The sequence below is a fragment of the Petaurus breviceps genome, unplaced genomic scaffold (assembly GCF_028583685.1).
Source record: "Petaurus breviceps papuanus isolate PSGF00001 unplaced genomic scaffold, PetGlider_PUasm1.0 172, whole genome shotgun sequence".
Taxonomy (NCBI): domain Eukaryota; kingdom Metazoa; phylum Chordata; class Mammalia; order Diprotodontia; family Petauridae; genus Petaurus; species Petaurus breviceps.
The window spans coordinates 1742157-1760309 of NW_027185755.1; the positions used below are offsets into that span (position 1 = coordinate 1742157).

The window sequence follows — 18153 nt, forward strand, 5'->3', positions numbered from 1 at the left end:
CACTATGAACGACTGTCAAGGTACAAACCTCTCCTGCATTCTTTGGCTAGCCTGGGAATCACTGAAGGGCTTTTTCAGCAGAGCTGAGAGCACAGAAGCTCCTCCCTGCAGGGGCCATCTCTGGCCAGTGCCCTTTGCTTCCTCATTTGGGCCCCCTCTGACCTTCGCAAGTGCGTGGCCAGACCTTGACTTAGGACTAGAATGTTCAAATCTGTTTCCAAGGTATAACGCAGAAGAAGGAACTGAGACCACAGGAGTCTGATCTGCCTGGCAGTGCTGCCTCCTGGGACCCAATGTTTAGGAGACAGAGGGAGGAAGGATATTTTGGAGGACACTAGACAGAGATTTCTCTCTCCCTGTTCCCTGCTAACTGTACTCTCAGAGAGGTGTCTGAGGCACTGAGAGGCTGAGGGCCTTGAAAAGTCATGGAGCCAGTTTGTGTCTGAGGGGAAACTTGAACCCAGGCCTTCTTAACTCTGAGCCTGTCTCTCTCTCCACTAGGCCACACTCCCTCTTTTGTCCAATAGCCTTTACCTTCCCCTGCCCCATTACAGGGGCCATTTCGTTTCTTTTCTTGTGTCCTTTCTTTAGCTCCCCTCCTCCATCTGCTCCATCCTGGGCTGGACTCCCTCTGGACTCAGCCTCACAGAGACCAACAGGGGCCTCCAGCCTGAGGGGAGGAGGGATCATCAGAATGAATGTGAAGATTTCCACAGCACTTCAGGTTTACACAGCCCTCCATGCTCTCTGATTTTACCCCTCACTTACACTGCATTTATATCGTCTGAACACTGTTTGCATATTGTCTCCCCCATTTGACTGTGAGCACGTCTTCCAGGGCTGTTGCGGGCGTTTGCCTTCACAACAGATCTAGACGACTAGCCCCACGGCCCTCTCACTTACCCATCCCGGGTCTTCGGTCGTCACCGGCCCCTCACGGGGAAAAACACCAGACAGAAGGCAGAGGAGTGAAGCGGGGTGGTTTATTCTTCAACAGTTACATGGCGGAGAGAGAGAGAGCGCCCTCTCACACAAGAAAATATATAGCGAATCCGAGCCAATCACATCGCAGTTTTACATTTATGGCCTTATATGGTGATCACCCCCATATTCATTCAAAGCAACCATGGCACCACCCAAAACCCCTCCCCCTCCCCCATCACAGGGCAGAGACTGAGTTTTTGCCTCTCTTTGTACTTCCCGTGTGCCTAGCACAGTGCCTGGCACATAGGAAGTGCTTGATAAATGTTTGTGGACTGACTGAGTGATGGTATACTAGAGGTATTTTTGATCCTCTGATGAGAAAAGTGAGGTTCCTGGAGGGGCAGAAGCCTGCTTCTGTGGGCCCCCTCCCTCACCATGTGCCAGGTCCCCACCCAGGCCTGAGCCTCCCTTCTCCAGCAGCTGCTGAGCAGACCAGACCCTTCCCTCTGGTTTCCATCTGCCATATTTCTCTTTCTTACCAATATAGATGTTTAGGGATGGGAGATGAAGTTAGTCCATTTCATGGAGGAAATGTTCTGGAGGTTGGCTCTTGGAAGGAGCTGTGAAGCAGGCCATTCCCCTGACAACACCCTTTGGGAGAGATGCCAAAGAAACTAGGAATTTCAGCCTGGATGAAAGCACAGGTTTTGACCATGTCTCTTTCCATTCCTGTCCTTGTACATATCAGGAAACTGATGATCTTATATTGTTAACAGATGCTTTGGGAGATTTGCTGAAGGTCCAGGTGGTTGGTCCTTGGGATGGTAGGAGAATCTGGGCCACATTTTGATACAGCATCACAGGGAGAGAGATGCTCACAGGTCCTACATCCCCAGGGAGGAGCAGATGAGGAGATTCATGAAGGGCCCTGGCCTTCCAGCTCCCTGCATTCACTCCCTGCCCCTCACACTAAGGCAGAAGCTGACTACACAGAAAGACAGACCTAATCCAACCTCTACCTAAACAAGAAACCCATATACAACCTACCAGGCAAGCAATCTTCTGACCTTTGTTCAATGAACTTCAGTGAAAAGGAAGGCATTCCTTCCTGATGTTGCCCATTTTCCTTTTATAGTCTCTATGATTTAAACCTTGAAGGAAACTTAGAGGTTAATTAGTCCTGCCTATTCAGTTTCCAGATAAGAAAATTAGGCCTAGATAGATTAAGAGACTTTTCCAGGCTCACACAAGTAGCAAGTAACAGAGGCAGAATTCAAACCCAAGCCTTCTGACAGCTAGGTGGCACAGTGGATAGAGGGCTGGATCTGAAATCAGAAAGACCTAAGTTCAAATTTGACCTCAGAGTTACTACCTTTGTGATCCTGGGCAAGTGACTTAAGCTCTATTGGCCTCTCCTTCCTCCACAGTAAAGTGGGGGTGATAAGAACAGCTACCTCTCAAAACTGTTGTGAGGACCAAATGAGAGAATGTGTGTAAAGCACTCAGCTTAGTTCCTGGTGTGAAGCAGGTACTTAATTAACATTGATTTCCATCAATTTCAGTCCATTGATCTTTCCACTCTACTGCATTATTTCACATTACTGTTAGGAAGTATTTCTTTATGTCAGAACCAAAACCCACCTCCTTGCAATTCCCACCCAGTACTTCCAGCTCTGCCTTCTGAAGGCAAGCAGGAAAACAAAGATCCATATTGGCCGGTTAACCTGATAACTTGAAGATGGCCATACCCATGTCCCATCTCCCCACCAGTCTTCTATGCCAGGACAAACATTTCCAGCTCTTTCAAGTGATCCTCATTTGGCATGACTCACTTTATCACCCTAGTTTTCCTCCTCTGGATGATATTCAGTTTATCAGTTCCTTTTCTTATCAGTTACCTTTCCTAAAATGTGACACCTAAGAAAGCAGCTAGGCAGCACAATAGATAGTGTCAGGCCTGGAGGCAGAAGAACCTGAATTCAAAGGTGGACATAGACATTTACTAGCTGTGCCACCCTGGGCAATTTGCTTAACTCTGGTTGCCTCAGTTTCCTAATCTGCAAAATAAGTTGGGGAAGGAAATGGCCAACCACTCCAGGATCTTTGCCAAGGACCGCACATGGGATCCCGAAGAGTTGGAAATGACTAAAACAACAAGATGGTTGTGCTGGAGACAGCTCTAACTGGCTTTTAGAGTCAACTGTTAAATGTTCAGTATGAACACTTACGAAAACCTCAGAAATTTGCAATCTCTACAAATCAGAGCTTGAATTGTTTTGTTGCTTGTTTAGATTTAAAAAGCAATAATAATGCAGATTAAAATTTTAAAATATGTGTGTAATTCCCTCCTCTCTACCCCATGGTTGTTAAATATTTACCAGTACACCTTTGTATTGCCTTATAAACATTGCTTGGAGTGCAGTAAACATCTTAATCAATCAATTGATGTTTATTAAGCACCTACTCTGTGCCAAGCACTGGGCTAGGAACTGGGATACAAAAAAAGAAGTAAAAGATAATCCCTTCCCTCAAGGAGCTTACAATCTAATGGGGAAGACAGCATACAAATAAATACATACAAAACAGGCCATGTATAGCATAAATAGAAATAATCAACCAAGGAAAGGTAGTAGAATTACGTCTCTAGTAAAAGACAGGATTTTATTTGACACTTTCTCTCATTCCATGTGTTACTCTAATTCCATAGTTACTGGAATCACCATCTAGACTGAAAGAACTAATAAACTCCCATAAATTCACATTGGTTTTGATTATCTCTTGGTTTAGATACAAGAGGATCATAGATGGAGATTTGGAAGGGACCACGGAGGTCATCTCCTTGCTAGTATCTTTGCATGAATAATCATTAAGGAAATTGGTTTGCTTTCCCTGATTTAGTTAGCAAACCATATTTGAATCATAAAAGGAATATCATAGGACTCCTTTATTTTTTCAAATAATCTATATATTATTGGGTTTAATTGTTCCTTAAATATTTGGTAGAATTCACTTGTAAAGCCACTTGTTCAATTTCTTTTTTTAAAGATAGTTACTTAAGTATTCTATTTCCTTTCCGTTAATTTGTGCAGTTTATATATGTCAAATAATTCATCATTTAGAAATAGAAGCTTTCCCCTAAGTACTGCTTTGGGAGTAGCCCACAAATTTTGGAATGTTGTCTCATTGTTGTCATTCTCTTTAATGAAATTATTGTTTCTATGATTTGTTCTTTGATTACTCATTGTTTAGGATGAAGTTATTTCATTTCCAACTTATTTCTAGTCTGTGATTCTATGGCCCTTTGTTGAATATAATTTTTATTGCATTACAGTCTTTAAAAACTACATTTAATATTTTTGTTTTTCTTCATTTGTTTGCGAAGTTTTTATGTGCTAATACATAGTCATTTTTGTGAACGTGTAATATACAGCTAAGAAAAAAGTATGCTCCTTTCTATTCCTGTTCAGTTTTCCTCAAAGGTCTATCTTACTTAACTTTTCTAAAAATCCATTCATCTCCCTAACTTCTTTCTTATTTATTTTATGCTTAGATTTATCTAGTTCTCAGAGAGGAAATTTGAGTTTCTCCACTAATATAGTTTTGTTATCTATTTCCTCCTGTAATTTATTTCATGTTTTCTTTAAGAATTTGGATTCCATTGGATACCATTTGGTACATATATGTTTAGTATTGGTATTACTTCTTTGTCTATGCCTCTTTTTAAAAATATGTAGTTTCCTTGGTCAATTCTTTTAATTAGGCTTATTTTTGCTTTTATTTTCTCTGTATCAGTCCAATAATAACTTTTTCTTTTTAAATAGTATTTTTTCTGGTTACATGTAAAGACAATTTTTAACATTGATTTAAAATTTTTTTTGAGTTCCAAATTTTTTTCCTCTCTCTTTCTCCTCCTCCCTCCCTAAGATTGTAAGCAATTTGATATAGAATATATATGTACAGTCGTGTAAAACATTGGTCATGTGAAAGAAGAAATGTACTAAAAGAAAAAAACCATGAAAAAGATATTTTTAAATGAAAATAGTATGCTTTGATCTATATTCAGAGTCCATCAGTTCTTTCTCTGGATGTGGACAACATTTTCCATCATGACTCCTTTGGAACTGTCTTAGATCATTTGTATTGGTGAGAGGAGCTAAGTCATTCATAGTTGATCATGATGCAATGTTGCTGTTACTGTGTACAATGTTCTCTTGGTTCTGCTCACTTCACTTTGCATCAGGTCATGTAAGTCTTTCCAGGTATTCCTGAACTCCACCTGTTTGTCATTTCTTATAGCACAGTAGTATTTCATTCCATTCATATGCCACAGCTTATTCAATCATTCCCCAATTGATGGGCATCCCCTCAATTTCCAAATTTTTTCCACCACAAAAAAGCTGCTATAAATATTTTTGTGCATGTAGGTCCTTTTCCCTTTTTGATGATCTCTTTGGGATATAGAACTTGTAGTGGTATTGCTGGATCAAAGAGTATGCCCAGTGTCATTGCTTTTGGGGCATAGTTCCAAATACTCTCAGTAATGGTTGGATTAGTTCAGAACTCCACCAACAGTGCATTAATGCACCAATTTTCTTACATCCTTTTCAAGATTTATCATTTTCCTTTATTAGCTAATCTGATAGGTATGAAGTTATACTTCAGAGTTGGGTTTGGTGGGGGGGGATTGCTTTTTAGAAAAATTATTTATTTAGTATTTAATTTCCTTCAAATTACATATAAAAACAGTTTTCAACATTTGTTTTTAAATTTTTGAGTTCAAAATACTTTTCATCCTTTCCCATCCCCCTTATTGAGAAGGCAGCAATTTGATATAATTCATACATGTATAATCATACAAAATATTTCCATATTAGTCATGTTGTAAAAGAAACATAGACTAAAAAAACACCCAATAAAACTAAAGAAAAATTTTTTAAAAGTATACTTCAATCTGTATTCATACTCCATCAGTTCTTTCTCTGAGGATAGATAGCATTTTCTATCATAAGTCCTTCAGAATTATCTTGGAACCTTGTATTGCTGAAAATAGCAAAGTCATTCACAGTTGATCATCTTACAACATTGATGTTACTGTGTTCTCCTGGTTCCACTCATTTCACTTTCCATCTGTGTTTGTGAGGGTTTTTTTTTTTTCATTTTTTCCTGAGAGTATCTTGCTCATCATTTTTATAGCACAATAGTATTCCATTACAATAATATACCACAACTTGTTCATTCATTCCCCAATTGATAGGGATACCCTCAATGTCCCATTCTTCACCATCAGAAAAGAACCGCTATATATATTCTTGTACCTATATGTCCTTTTCCTTTTTTATCTCTTTTGGGACACAAACATAGTAGTGGTATTTCTAGGTCATATACAGCTTTATAGGCCTTTGGGCATAGTTCCAAATTTCTCTACATAATTATTGAATCAGTTTACAAGTCCACCAACAATGCATTAGTGTCTCAATTTTCTCACATCCCCTCCAACATTTGTTATTTTCCTTTTGTATCATTAGCCAGTCTAAGAGGTGTAAGGTAGGTAGTACCTTAGAATTATTTTAATTTGCATTTCTCCAGTCAATAGTGATTTAGAGCATTTCTTCATATGACTACAGACAGCTTTGATTGCTCTATCTGAAAACTGACTTCATATATTTTGATTATTTATCAATTGGGTAATAGATCTTATTTTTATAAATTTGATTCATTTCTCTATTTATCTGAGAAATGGGACTTTATCAGAGAAACTTGCTTCAAAAATTTTTTTCACAGTTACGATAGCTAACTGTATTTCCCTCTATCCAATTTCTCCCCTATTTGTTTTATGCTTTCTTTTCACCCATCCCTTCTCAAAAGTGTTTTTTTTTTCTGACTACCACCTCCCCCAGTCTGCCCTCCCTTCTATCAGCACTGACATTCTTTTATTTCCTTCTCCTCTTACTTTCCTGTAGGGTAAGATAAATTTTTATGCCCAATTGAGTGTATATAGTATTACATCTTTGGGCCAATTCTAATGACACTAAGGTTCAAGTCTTCCCCACCACCTCCCCCATCCTGTCCTTTACTATAAAAACTCTTTCTTGCCTCTTATATGTAAGCTAATTTAACCCATTCTACCTCTCCCTTTCCTTTTCTCCTAATACCAAAAATTCAAGTAGAAAGTAATAGTCACTTTCTTTAAATTCACCAAACACTAATGAATCACTTCTTCTATGCAAAGCACTATAGTAGTTCCTAGGGATATATATATATACAAAAAAAGAAACAGATCTTTCCCTCCAAGTCTGGGTTTGTATCTAGCAATCAGAAAGTGCAGTTTAAAAACCCAGGAGTGACCTGTAAAGATGAGCTTGTGGTTCACTGCTAAACAGAGCTGAGTATTCATTAGCTAAATGAGGAGAGCTCTGGCAAGAATCTGAGATTTTCTGGGCAAAATCCTCATTTTCTTATCCAATTAATCTCTGTATTTTCACTGAATTTTCCTAAGAATTGCTGAAATTCTGTTTTAATAGTTTTGAGAGCTGTAATTGTACAAAGACTTTTGGACTATCATGTCATATTAAAATACACACACATATATATGAAGGATGTATTGGATGTATATATATATACATATAATTATACACACACATATATATATACATATATGAGTGTGTATCTATCCAATACATCCTTCATTTAATGTTTCATTTGAAAGAGACCTTGGTAATGATCAAGTTTCACCTTTTCATATAACAGACAACTAAGGTCCAGAGAAAGGAAGTCATATTTCTGTGATCACCAAGAAAATTCTTGGCTGCTTTGTGACCAGAATCCTGTTGAGTACATCTGATTCCATCCTTCTTAGCTTGGAAGTACTCTTTCTTTCACAATGGAACAGAGCTGGACGTCCCAGACTCTAAACTGATTCTGGGTTTCCAACTTTGAAAATCAAAGGACAGTTATCAAGTGGTGAGCTCTTCAAAACACATTTCTAGGCCACTCCTGGCTATCCTGCCAGTGTCCTAAACATTAATAAGTTTTTAAAAACTCGATTTTTTAATCACTGACACTGGAGTGCCTCTAAACAGAAACTGCTGTCAAGCTTAGGGTACACTTTTCTCACGTCTCTGACTAATCCTACTTGTTTAGTCCAAATTGGGGATCCTGTCACCAAATCTTTTTCGGGGAAGGTCTGTGACAACAATCCCATAGATTCTTTGCCTTCTCTTTTTTTTGGGGGGGGAGGGGGTAGGTTTCAATGGACTTTTCATCTTCTTTGCAAATGAATTAAATCTAATACAAAAACTGAGTTCAAAAAATGGGAGCGACAAGACTTTTGCTCTTACCTAGTCATAATCCTGGTTTTTCCCACATACATACAACAGTCAAGCCTAAAACCTTTTCAGGCTTTGAACTCCCATATATCTATAACTATCTCTACCTATATAGATAGATAGATACAATTCTACTGAGACTATGAGAAATTCCAAATAGAAATCCAAACTCCTATGATATCAGATGAAAGAAAGCATTATTAGTGAATAGCAATGAGATGTAAACACATTACTATTTGTATTTAGGGGAACAAATGCTTATTTCTGATGGAGAGAAGAAAGTAAGTCTCTTGGAAGAGACAGATTTTAAAACCATATCAAGATTCACCCATTTTTAGCTATCAAACAATCCAGGTATAAAGAATTGCAGTTACTTTCTTTAAATTCTGCAAACATGTACGTTATCTCCCTGACTTAAAGAAGATTGCATTCTCCTGGGAATGAGGTCAATGGTTGTTTAGGGAGAGGGGAGCAACCAAAGAATATAACCTGTACAGAGATAAGTAAATGAAAGGAATGGGAGAGAACACAAATAACTATGAGTAGCTGAGGGCAGAAGAAAGGAATGAAGAAAGCCCTCATTTAGGAGGTGGCCCCACAGCTGCTTTTTTAAAAAGATGCCAAGGATTCCAAGATAAGGAAGTGAAGATGGAGAGTGTTTCAGGCATATGGTGACAGTGGTAGAGGAGGCAGTATGGTTGGCCACTAAACTAACAGTATAACAAAATATGAATACATAGTTTAAGACATTCGTACACACGGAAGTTTCTCACCTAAGTTCATGAGGATGTGAGCTAGCAGAAGGAGATACATCATATGGTACTTTTGGCATCTGCGCAGAGTAGCCCCGATGGGCACAGAATCCTGCACATAGCAGGCTATATAGTTTATCCACCCTACACAGAGATTTGACTTCCCTAGGATTATTGCTGTTTCCATCATCTTGGAAGGGGACTTAAGTGCAGTTTCAGAAAAGACCTAACTGGAAAGAACTTCTCTAAGGAGCATGGCACAGGGCATTCCTTTTTGATAACAGCCTTGGAAAAGGCTAGATTCCATTTTATATCAGTCAACTATCCAGATGAAAAGTTAAATCTCTGTACATTATGTGTAAGCATCATATATGTACCATGAAGCATATTTTGAAAAATCTAGAGATCGGCCTTCTTGTTTGTCATTTTAATACCTGACCCCGACAAACTAGCCAAGAAAAGGTAGGTCCTTACATGATCATTTGCATTCTGCTGGACAAAACAAAATATCTGGATTAAACTTTTCCCTGCATTCACAAATAATTCACTTAACTGGCCGAGGTATACGGAGGAAGAGAGGACCTAAATTTTTTGGATGCTCACCCAGAAGAAGTCATGGATCTACTGTGCACTCACACCTTAGAGTAGAGAATATAGAACTAGGTAAAGAATCATCTGTCATGACCAACCCCAGTCCCAGCCCCAGCATCAGCCCCAGCAGAAAGCTCACAAATGGGAGGGTGAGACATTGTCCTGAGGTGCTATACCTTCCTCCTCAGTTTCCTCCTCATACTACTTCCCACATCCACTTTCGCTGTATGTATTAATAGGTATGCAGTCCTAGTTACTGTGGATTATGTATCAAACTCAGTCTTCATTAACCCACGGGAAAGGGACTACTGCAGGTGCATCTCTACATAGGAGCTGTTTTCTGGATAGAATTCAATCATGAATTCCAATGTGAACACCTGCCAGGGTCAGAACCTTCCTATCCTCCTGTCAGCTTTGGATAGTGCCAGGAGCCTTTTCTACTGTCTCTGTGAGGGCAAACAGGACCACATGTTGTGTGAAGTGTCCCTTTCCCTCACACATCTCAAGACCTTGACCCAACTCAGTCCCTGTAAATGTAATAGAATTCAATTCAAGTAAACAAAAGTAGATTCTTTCATGGCCATCTGTGTAATGTAGTCAAAAGGACATTGTTCCCAAGTGCCACATTCATGTACAACTCATTTAAGTGACTGAGGAGATGAGGAGAACTCCATTTTCTACCTGGTGATTGAATACCAGGAATCACACAATAAGTGTGAAACAATTTCATACCCATAGCACATGACCAGACAAAAGTGTGCTCTAGTATCAGCCACAGTTTAGATTATGATGTACAGAGTCATGGGATGTTACAGTGGAAAAAGGCCTCTCTGTCTTCTGGTTCAACCCCATCCCTATGTGCAGAATCCCCTTCTGTAGGTTCTTATCTTCATTCTCTCTTTAAGCAGGGCAATTAGGGTTAAGTGACTTGCCCAAGGTCATATGGCTAATTTTTTGTGTTAAGTGTCTGAGATTGGATTTGAAATCAGGTCCTCCTTACTCCAGGGCCACCACTCTATTCACTGTGTCACCTAGCTGCCACCTACAACTTGTTTTAGAAAAGACTTAGTTTCAGTTCCTCCTCAGGCACCTGGTATGATTGGAATCTGGGAAGGAAGTAGGGGAGAAATTCCCTTTGTTTAAGTCAATGCAATAATTTCTTCCATTGAATAATGCCTCTCCCCCAAATATATTTTTCTTGTTTCCAACCCTAGGCAACAGCTCCTGGTGTTCTAATCTTAAGAAAGGTACATTTTCAAGAAACTGTGATAAACAAGTGAGTTTTACATCATTATGAGCATGTTTCTTATACATAGAGGAAGTTTATAGAAATAGCCTTCAAATGAATGTGAATAATTATTTCAAAAGTTTTATTAAAGACTTAATGCTGAACATCAATACCACCAAGCAAAGTTAGTTATAAATGAAATATGTCAATATAATGTATAATAACATGTGGTGGTATATAATGATATTGTATATAATATAAACTTGCTTAGTAACTATGTCCATTTAAATTAATTCAGTTCAATACATAAAATAACATAACAACTTTTCAGTTATTCCCTTTGTCTCCATCTGGATTCTTTACATATTCATTTTCTTATATGTTTGTAGTTTGTGTGTGCTGTCTTCAGTGTGTGTGTGTGTGTGTGTGTGTGTGTGTGTGTGTTGCTTTGTCTCTTCGACGTTTCTGAGTGCTATACCTCTCTTAACATACACTAAATTTCATTCAATTTCTTGGTGCCATATCACGTAAAGCAAAGAAATAGTCAATTAGCTGTTTGTAGTTCCCAAGCTGAATGTCTATATTTCACAAGTTGAATGTCTATATTTTAACACAGTTGGATTTAAAGGAATGAAAATAATTTTGGTCATGGTCTTTCTTAGCTGACTGCTGCCTACTCTCCAGATGGCTACAGAGAGATTTGCCTTAGTTTAAAGAAGTTGTCCAGCACATGTGGAAATGACAGTGCTTCCCTTTCTTTTAAGGTTTGAAATCCTTTCATAACATATAAAATTCTGAGAGACAAAAAATCAATTTATTAATTAGGCCAGCAGATAATCAATAAATTGAGGCCAGCGGTCTCTCTTGGTGACCAAAGACACCAAGGGAGCTTTCAAGGCCACCTTAAATTCCAGTCCATCTTCCTGACAGCATATTATTAGGGCCTTCCCTGACAAGCAACAAGCTAATGGGTGGATACCTGATGAGGAGTTGGGCTAAGAGCTCTCCACCTCTCCCAATCACTTCATCATTACAAGGGGAGGCAGAGGAGATGAGGAACAAGGCCTGCTCATGAGATTCAGCAGTCTCTAGCCATCTGGCCAAGAGAAGTCACCCCAATCAGGATCTATCTGGTTAAATTCCTCCTTTGTGAGCCAGATCACCCCAAACTTTTACTTGGAAAAGCCGGGAGCAAGGTTGACCACTACCAAGATATAAGGGATGAGTTAAGTCTGGTTTCTGTTTATGGGATAAACAGAGAGGCCCAGACCAGGCCTTGGGAGGGGGGCTGGAATGTGATCGTATGCCTCAGCCAGTTCCTGGAAGCAGTTTTTTTTAATGTAAGCTAAAAGTGGGGATTTTAAACAGAGAAGGGAATATTATAAATTAATATTAATAATCAAATGATACAGTATTAAAATTAATTTATCTCACTTTTTCTTCTCATCCTGGAAGCACATTGCCTTCCCCCCTATATTATGGCATGTACTTGAACTACAATAAGAAGTTTTGAGGAACAGAAGTCCTTTTCAGACACAGAGCTCAATTACCCAATCCTCAGGCTAAGGTTGGGCACAAAGAGTGGGTGAAGGAAGGTGGCGGTTTTTCAGAGATTTCATTCCTCTTGTCTTAGGGCATCTTCACCTTCTTGGGACATCTGACCGTGTTAATAGGTGGCACAGCTCAGTGGGCTCAGAGTTAGGAATTCTACTCTTAAGTCCTAGTTCTTCTCTACCCTCACTACGTGACCATGAACAGGTCACTTGACATCTCCAAACCTCAACTCCTCATGTACAAAATGGCCTATAAAACCACCAGAGACTATCGTGAAGAAAAGGTTTTGCAAATTTGAAAAACTCTAAAGAGTGACTTATGACTGTTTTTCAGAAATGCCCCCAAGTGCCCTGGAATTAGCCATCCTATTCATTGCCTTCGGGAGAGAATGAAAAGAGTATAGGAGGTTCACTTCCATGTTTGGGGGACATTTTTATGAGAGGGAAAATAACAGGTTATGAATGAGACTAAAGCACGAATATCACTCTCTTGTGCTTAATTCATTGGAAAACACATTTGGAGGAAGAAGTGACCTTAAAACCTGTCTAGTCTAACTCTCCCAACCTTATGAAAGAGGAAACCAAGGCATCATGATATAGTCAAGTTCCAACTGGTAGTAAGCAACTGAGCTATAATTGGAACCCAGGGACCTCCGAATCTGAATTGAGAATTCTTTTTCCCTTGGCCATATATACCTCACTGATCCTCTACCCTCTCCTCTATCCAACTACCAACCCAATCTTTCTCACCTTCCCTTTTCTCCTTTTCTAGTCACATACTCTCCACACCCACTAAGCAAGGAGATCACATCTGTCTAAAGATCAGTGCCTCCTGGTAGCATAGAGAGACCAGCCAAAACCCTGTTGCTACAGAATGTATATCACACTGAAAACAGTCTGGGCACAGACAGGCTCTATGGCATGGCCACTGTTACCCTCCTTAAACTATACCCCCTTTCCTATGACTTTCAGTAAATGAGAATAATTTAAGAGAAACAGAGCACCAAGGATATTGTTCATGGCATTTAAAAAAGACCTGAGTTCGGCTCCCTACCTCTAACACATACTATCTATGCGACCATGGTCAAGTCATTTTACTTCTCAGGGCTTCCTCATCTATAAATGGGAATGCAATACAGTCTTTAACTCAAAAGGGCTGGTGTAGGCATAATATGAGATAATGTAGGTAAAGTGCCCAGCAAGCCTTGAATAGCTATAGCAACATCAAAGTCCATTATTTCTGGGACATGTTATGTTTTTCAGTAAAAAGGCTGAGAACTTAGTTTTTCCCAAATTAGTTCATTATTAAAATGCAACCATGATAAAACCACCCAGAGCAGCCCAGAAACTTCAATCAAGCTCACTAACAGAACATGCATGATTTTTTTTTTCTTTAACTACAGGTTATTGCCAATAATCTTGACATTCTTCCGAACCAGATGAATGGAAACCAAATAGAAATAGCTCAGGTAGTGACCTTCTATCTTGAGATTGTACAGAAAGCTACACATGAGTTTGCCCTCAATCTCCCTCCTGGAAGTAGAACCTCAGAAAAGAAGAAATCAATGGGTAAGACTGGCCATAAATATCTTGCAGCGGGTTGGCATTGCCCATGGGAATTACATTGGGTATTGTTTGGTTGTGTGTGCTTTTATAAGCACTCAACTATGGCTCATGTGAAAATGTGTCTTATTCTTTATCATGAGTCCATCAGTCAGAAGGTAGGTAGCAATTTTCAACATGGGTTCTCTGGAATCATTGTTCATCTTAAGTCTCTAAGTTATTTGTCTTTGCAATGTTGTTGTTTGGAGTAAATTGTTCTCCTGCTTCTGCTGACTTCACTTTCATCAGTTCATACAAGTCCTCCAGTTTTCTCTGAAAGCATTTCATTATTTCTTATGCAACAATAGTATTCCATTACATTTATATGCCATAACTTATTCAGTCATTCCCCAAATGATTAGTTTCCAGTTCTTTGCCACCACACAAAGAAAGAACTGCCATAAATAATTTTGTATATATAACTCCTTTTCCTCTTTCTTTGATCTCTTTGAGGTATGCAGTTTGGAAATGGTATTTATAGGTCAAAAGATCTTCAGTTTTGAAGATATTTACATATAGTTGAGACAGACCTTTGAATATATCTGCTCATAATGTGAACAAAGCAGCTAAGATTTCAACATTGTGGAAAATCCTGAAATGCCTGTCACTCAAAATGTGACATTAATAGAACAATCTTGTGATCAATTTACAGGAGTTCAAAACTCTGTTGCCTATTTCAAAAGGCTCAGAGGAGGTAAAATTGGGAAGAAAGGAAGACTCATTGCAAGTTTCTATCTGTGCAGAAAACCATAATTATCTCCTTGAATATTACTAGTAACTTTCCCCGTGCAGAAATGGCTTCTAATAATTGGCTTCCTCTGATTTCTTTTCTTGGGAGCTAACAGTGTCCAGTGAATAAGGCACTGAGCACAGAATTGATAGGAAGGTCACAGGATCTACAGGTAGAAGAGTCCTCCTAGGTGACGTAGTATGAACACCTCATTTTATAGACGAGGAAACTGAGACTCAGAAAAGTTTCATGACTTTCCCAGGATCACAGAGGTAATAAGCAGTAGAATTTGCATTTGAACTTTGGTCTTCTGATTGCAAATGTGGCATTATTTCCTCTGTACCATAGTTCTGAGTTCTGGTCCTTACTTTTCCTCTGCGTTCCTTATGTAACTCTGGGTCACTCACCTGCTTTTAAATTTTCTTTCCCCAAGTGCAAAATAGAGATGATGATAGTGGTGGTGACAGATCCATGTGTATGTTAAAAGACCTGATGTTTCTTTAGCACTTCACACATTGCCTGGAACATAACAGACATTTAATAAATGTTTATTAATTCATTGAACAACTTTCTATTTTAGAGGCATTGATTCATCAAAATGTTTTTCTGTCTGGGTGTTTGGGGACCCTTTAGCAACTAAATCCCTATTTCTCCATCACACAGATTTTCCTGTCTCTGTACCCAAAAGACACTTGTTAAGTATCCATTTTGTGCCACAAGAAAGTTTTGAGCTACAGGCAATAAATGGATATGGGCATTCATTTTAAATTTCCTGTTTTTTTTTAATTAGTTATTCAAACATTGACCTTTGAGAGTGGCTGTGACAAAAACAATTCATTCATCTTGGAAGCTGGAAATGAAATGATGAATTTTGATTGCATCCCAATGACTGGAAAATACTCAAAAGGTACAAAAAACAAAAATGCCATAATTAAGGCAGGACTTCCTCTAGTATTTCTCATTTATCATGGGGCAGCTAGGTAGCACAGTGAATAGAACACCAACCCTGGAGTCAGAAGGACCTGAGTTCAAATCTGGCCTCAGACACTTAACACAAAACTGGCTGTGTGACCTTGGGCAAGTCACTTAACCCAACTGCCCCTTCAAAAAAAAAGGAAAAAGAAAAAAAAAAGAAGTTAGCTTCTTAGTCAACCTAATGAGGTTATCTCATTAATGTTTGAAAGCGTGTTTATTGGGGTATGGGCTGGGGGAAGTAAGTTATAGACACATGGGGGGAAATCCCAGTGTGTAAACTGCCTTTACCAAGGCAGATCAACAATTCAATTGTAACTTCTTATCTTTGAGAGTTGCCTGGGCATTGAGTGGTTAAGTGACTTGCCCATAATTACATAGCCAGCTCTTCTTGACCTCAAGACTGAGTCTCTATCCACTCCATCATGCTTGACATTTGGATAGATTCTTCTAATCATTGTCTATATAATTAAGGATCACATGAAGGGAACATATGGCCAAAGTTATGTGTTTACCAAGAATAGATCCTGAATATATGAATTTTTAAAACTACATTTATTGAGCACTGGTAACAAAATTCAAACATCTTTCTTTTCCTGATTTCTATTGTATTTCTTGTGTACATGACCCACTGAGATTGTGAACTTACTAGGATATCAAATTTGATTCAATAGAAGGGAATCCTAATGATAACAGCTGTTCCAAAATGGAATGTTTTGACATTGCAGAGCTGCCTTTGAGTTCCCCATCACTGAAGGATAGTAAGCAGAAGCTAAATGATGACTTGTTGGAGTTACTGCTGAAGGGATCCAAGCTTTCGAGGGAATGGGGGAGGTCAGACTACACTTTTATGAAATCTCTTCCAACTCTAAAACTCAGTACCATTATTGGACTGGTTCAAGGACCCCTTAAATTTAAATGCCTCTCTTTTTAAGGTGACTTTTTTTCAAAAGTTCTTCTAAAATAAGTTGCTTTTCCTCTTTCCTGACAGCTGCGGCTGTTCTTATTTCTTATGCTTCCATTGGATCTATCATAAACGAAAACTTTGTTACCAAGGAAAACCTTGCCACCGATGAAGAATTTAAACACTTTCATCTCAATTCCAAGGTAGTGAGTGGGACAATTGGACACAGGAGTGGGAGTTCCCTGTCCATACCTGTCAATTTCACTTTTCAGCACCTCAGGGTAAATAGAAAGTAAACTACTTCATTCCTGTTTCTAAACCTCCTGCTCTTGAATTCTGACATGCTAAGATTATGTCCTTCTTCTTCCAGATGAGGAGTGGGAAAGAAATGCCTCTTTGTGTTTACTGGAACAAGACGGTCTGGTCCAACCAAGGCTGTAAAACCACGTGGTACAATAATAGTCAAACTGAATGCACCTGCACTCACCTCTCTAGCTTTGCTGTACTTATGGCATCCGTGGAACTGGAAGTAAGTTGAATTAAATTAATTTCATTTAAAGTCCTTGGCAACCCAGCCCCTACCCACCTTTCCAGCCCTATTATACACTACTTAGCTTCACGTGTTCTACAGTCCTATCAAACTGGCTTTGATATTGTTCACACATAACATTCTATCTCCCATTTCCATCACTTTACAGACTGTCTCCCATGCCTGAGACTCTCTTCCTCATTACCTCTGCTTCTTAGAATCATTAGTTCAGCTCGAGCTCCACAAGGCCTTGGCTTATTCCTTCTTCCCCTATCTACTAGTACCTTATCCTAAATAACCTATTTATTTTGTATGTACTTCTATGTGTGTATGTTGTTCACATGGTGTCCCACCAAAGAATATGCCCTCCTTGAGGACAGGGAAGGTTTCATTTTTATCTCTATACCCTCTAGAGCCTGCTTCACACAGCACCTGGCATAATGATCCTTCAATAAATGCCTGCTGATTGGATGTTTAATTATAGGACTACACGTGAAGGGCTATCTAGTGTAAAGAATAGTGCGTTAGCCTTGGAGTCATTAGAACTCTGGTTTGAATTATAACCCTGTTTACTATATGGGTATATTTTTCTCTTTAAAGAATATAAATTCCTCAAGAGCAGGTACTGTCTTTGTATCTCCAGGACCTGTCATGATGCCTGGCACAGAGGAGGTGCTTAATACATGCTTGTTTTTTTGAGGTGACGGCTTTTTTGTCTCCATCGGTAAAATGGGGGCAATATGTACTACTTACTTTACATCTTGAAATGGATGTCTTAAACTCAGTATGTTCAGAACGGAAATCATTGTCTTTCCCTCCAAACAATCCTCTCTTCCCAGCTTCCTATCACCATCCTTCCAGTCACCCAAGCTCACAGCGTAGGTGACAGCCACAACTAGATTTAAATATAGGTATCTGAAAGATTCAGCCTAAAGGGGAATGTAACCTGTGGTGGTACAAGTTTGTCTACATAGGGTAAATAAATACCATTGAAGTAGATAGATAGATAGATAGATAGATAGATAGATAGATAGATAGATAGA

At 39.0% G+C, this 18153-nt stretch overlaps 2 protein-coding genes across 2 annotated transcripts in view; both read left to right on the forward strand.

The window, feature by feature from the left end:
* The window catches only part of LOC138157532 (adhesion G protein-coupled receptor E3-like), a 246002-nt gene that overhangs the window by 4765 nt on the left and 223084 nt on the right, over positions 1-18153 (forward strand). The window lies entirely within an intron of this gene.
* Positions 16384-18153, forward strand: part of LOC138157524 (adhesion G protein-coupled receptor E4-like) — a 23684-nt gene continuing 21914 nt past the window's right edge. The window contains exons 1-3 of the mRNA XM_069083169.1: positions 16384-16438; positions 16669-16873; positions 16957-17110. Coding sequence (XP_068939270.1) covers positions 16384-16438; positions 16669-16873; positions 16957-17110 — 414 coding nt within the window. The remainder of the gene's footprint in view (positions 16439-16668; positions 16874-16956; positions 17111-18153) is intronic.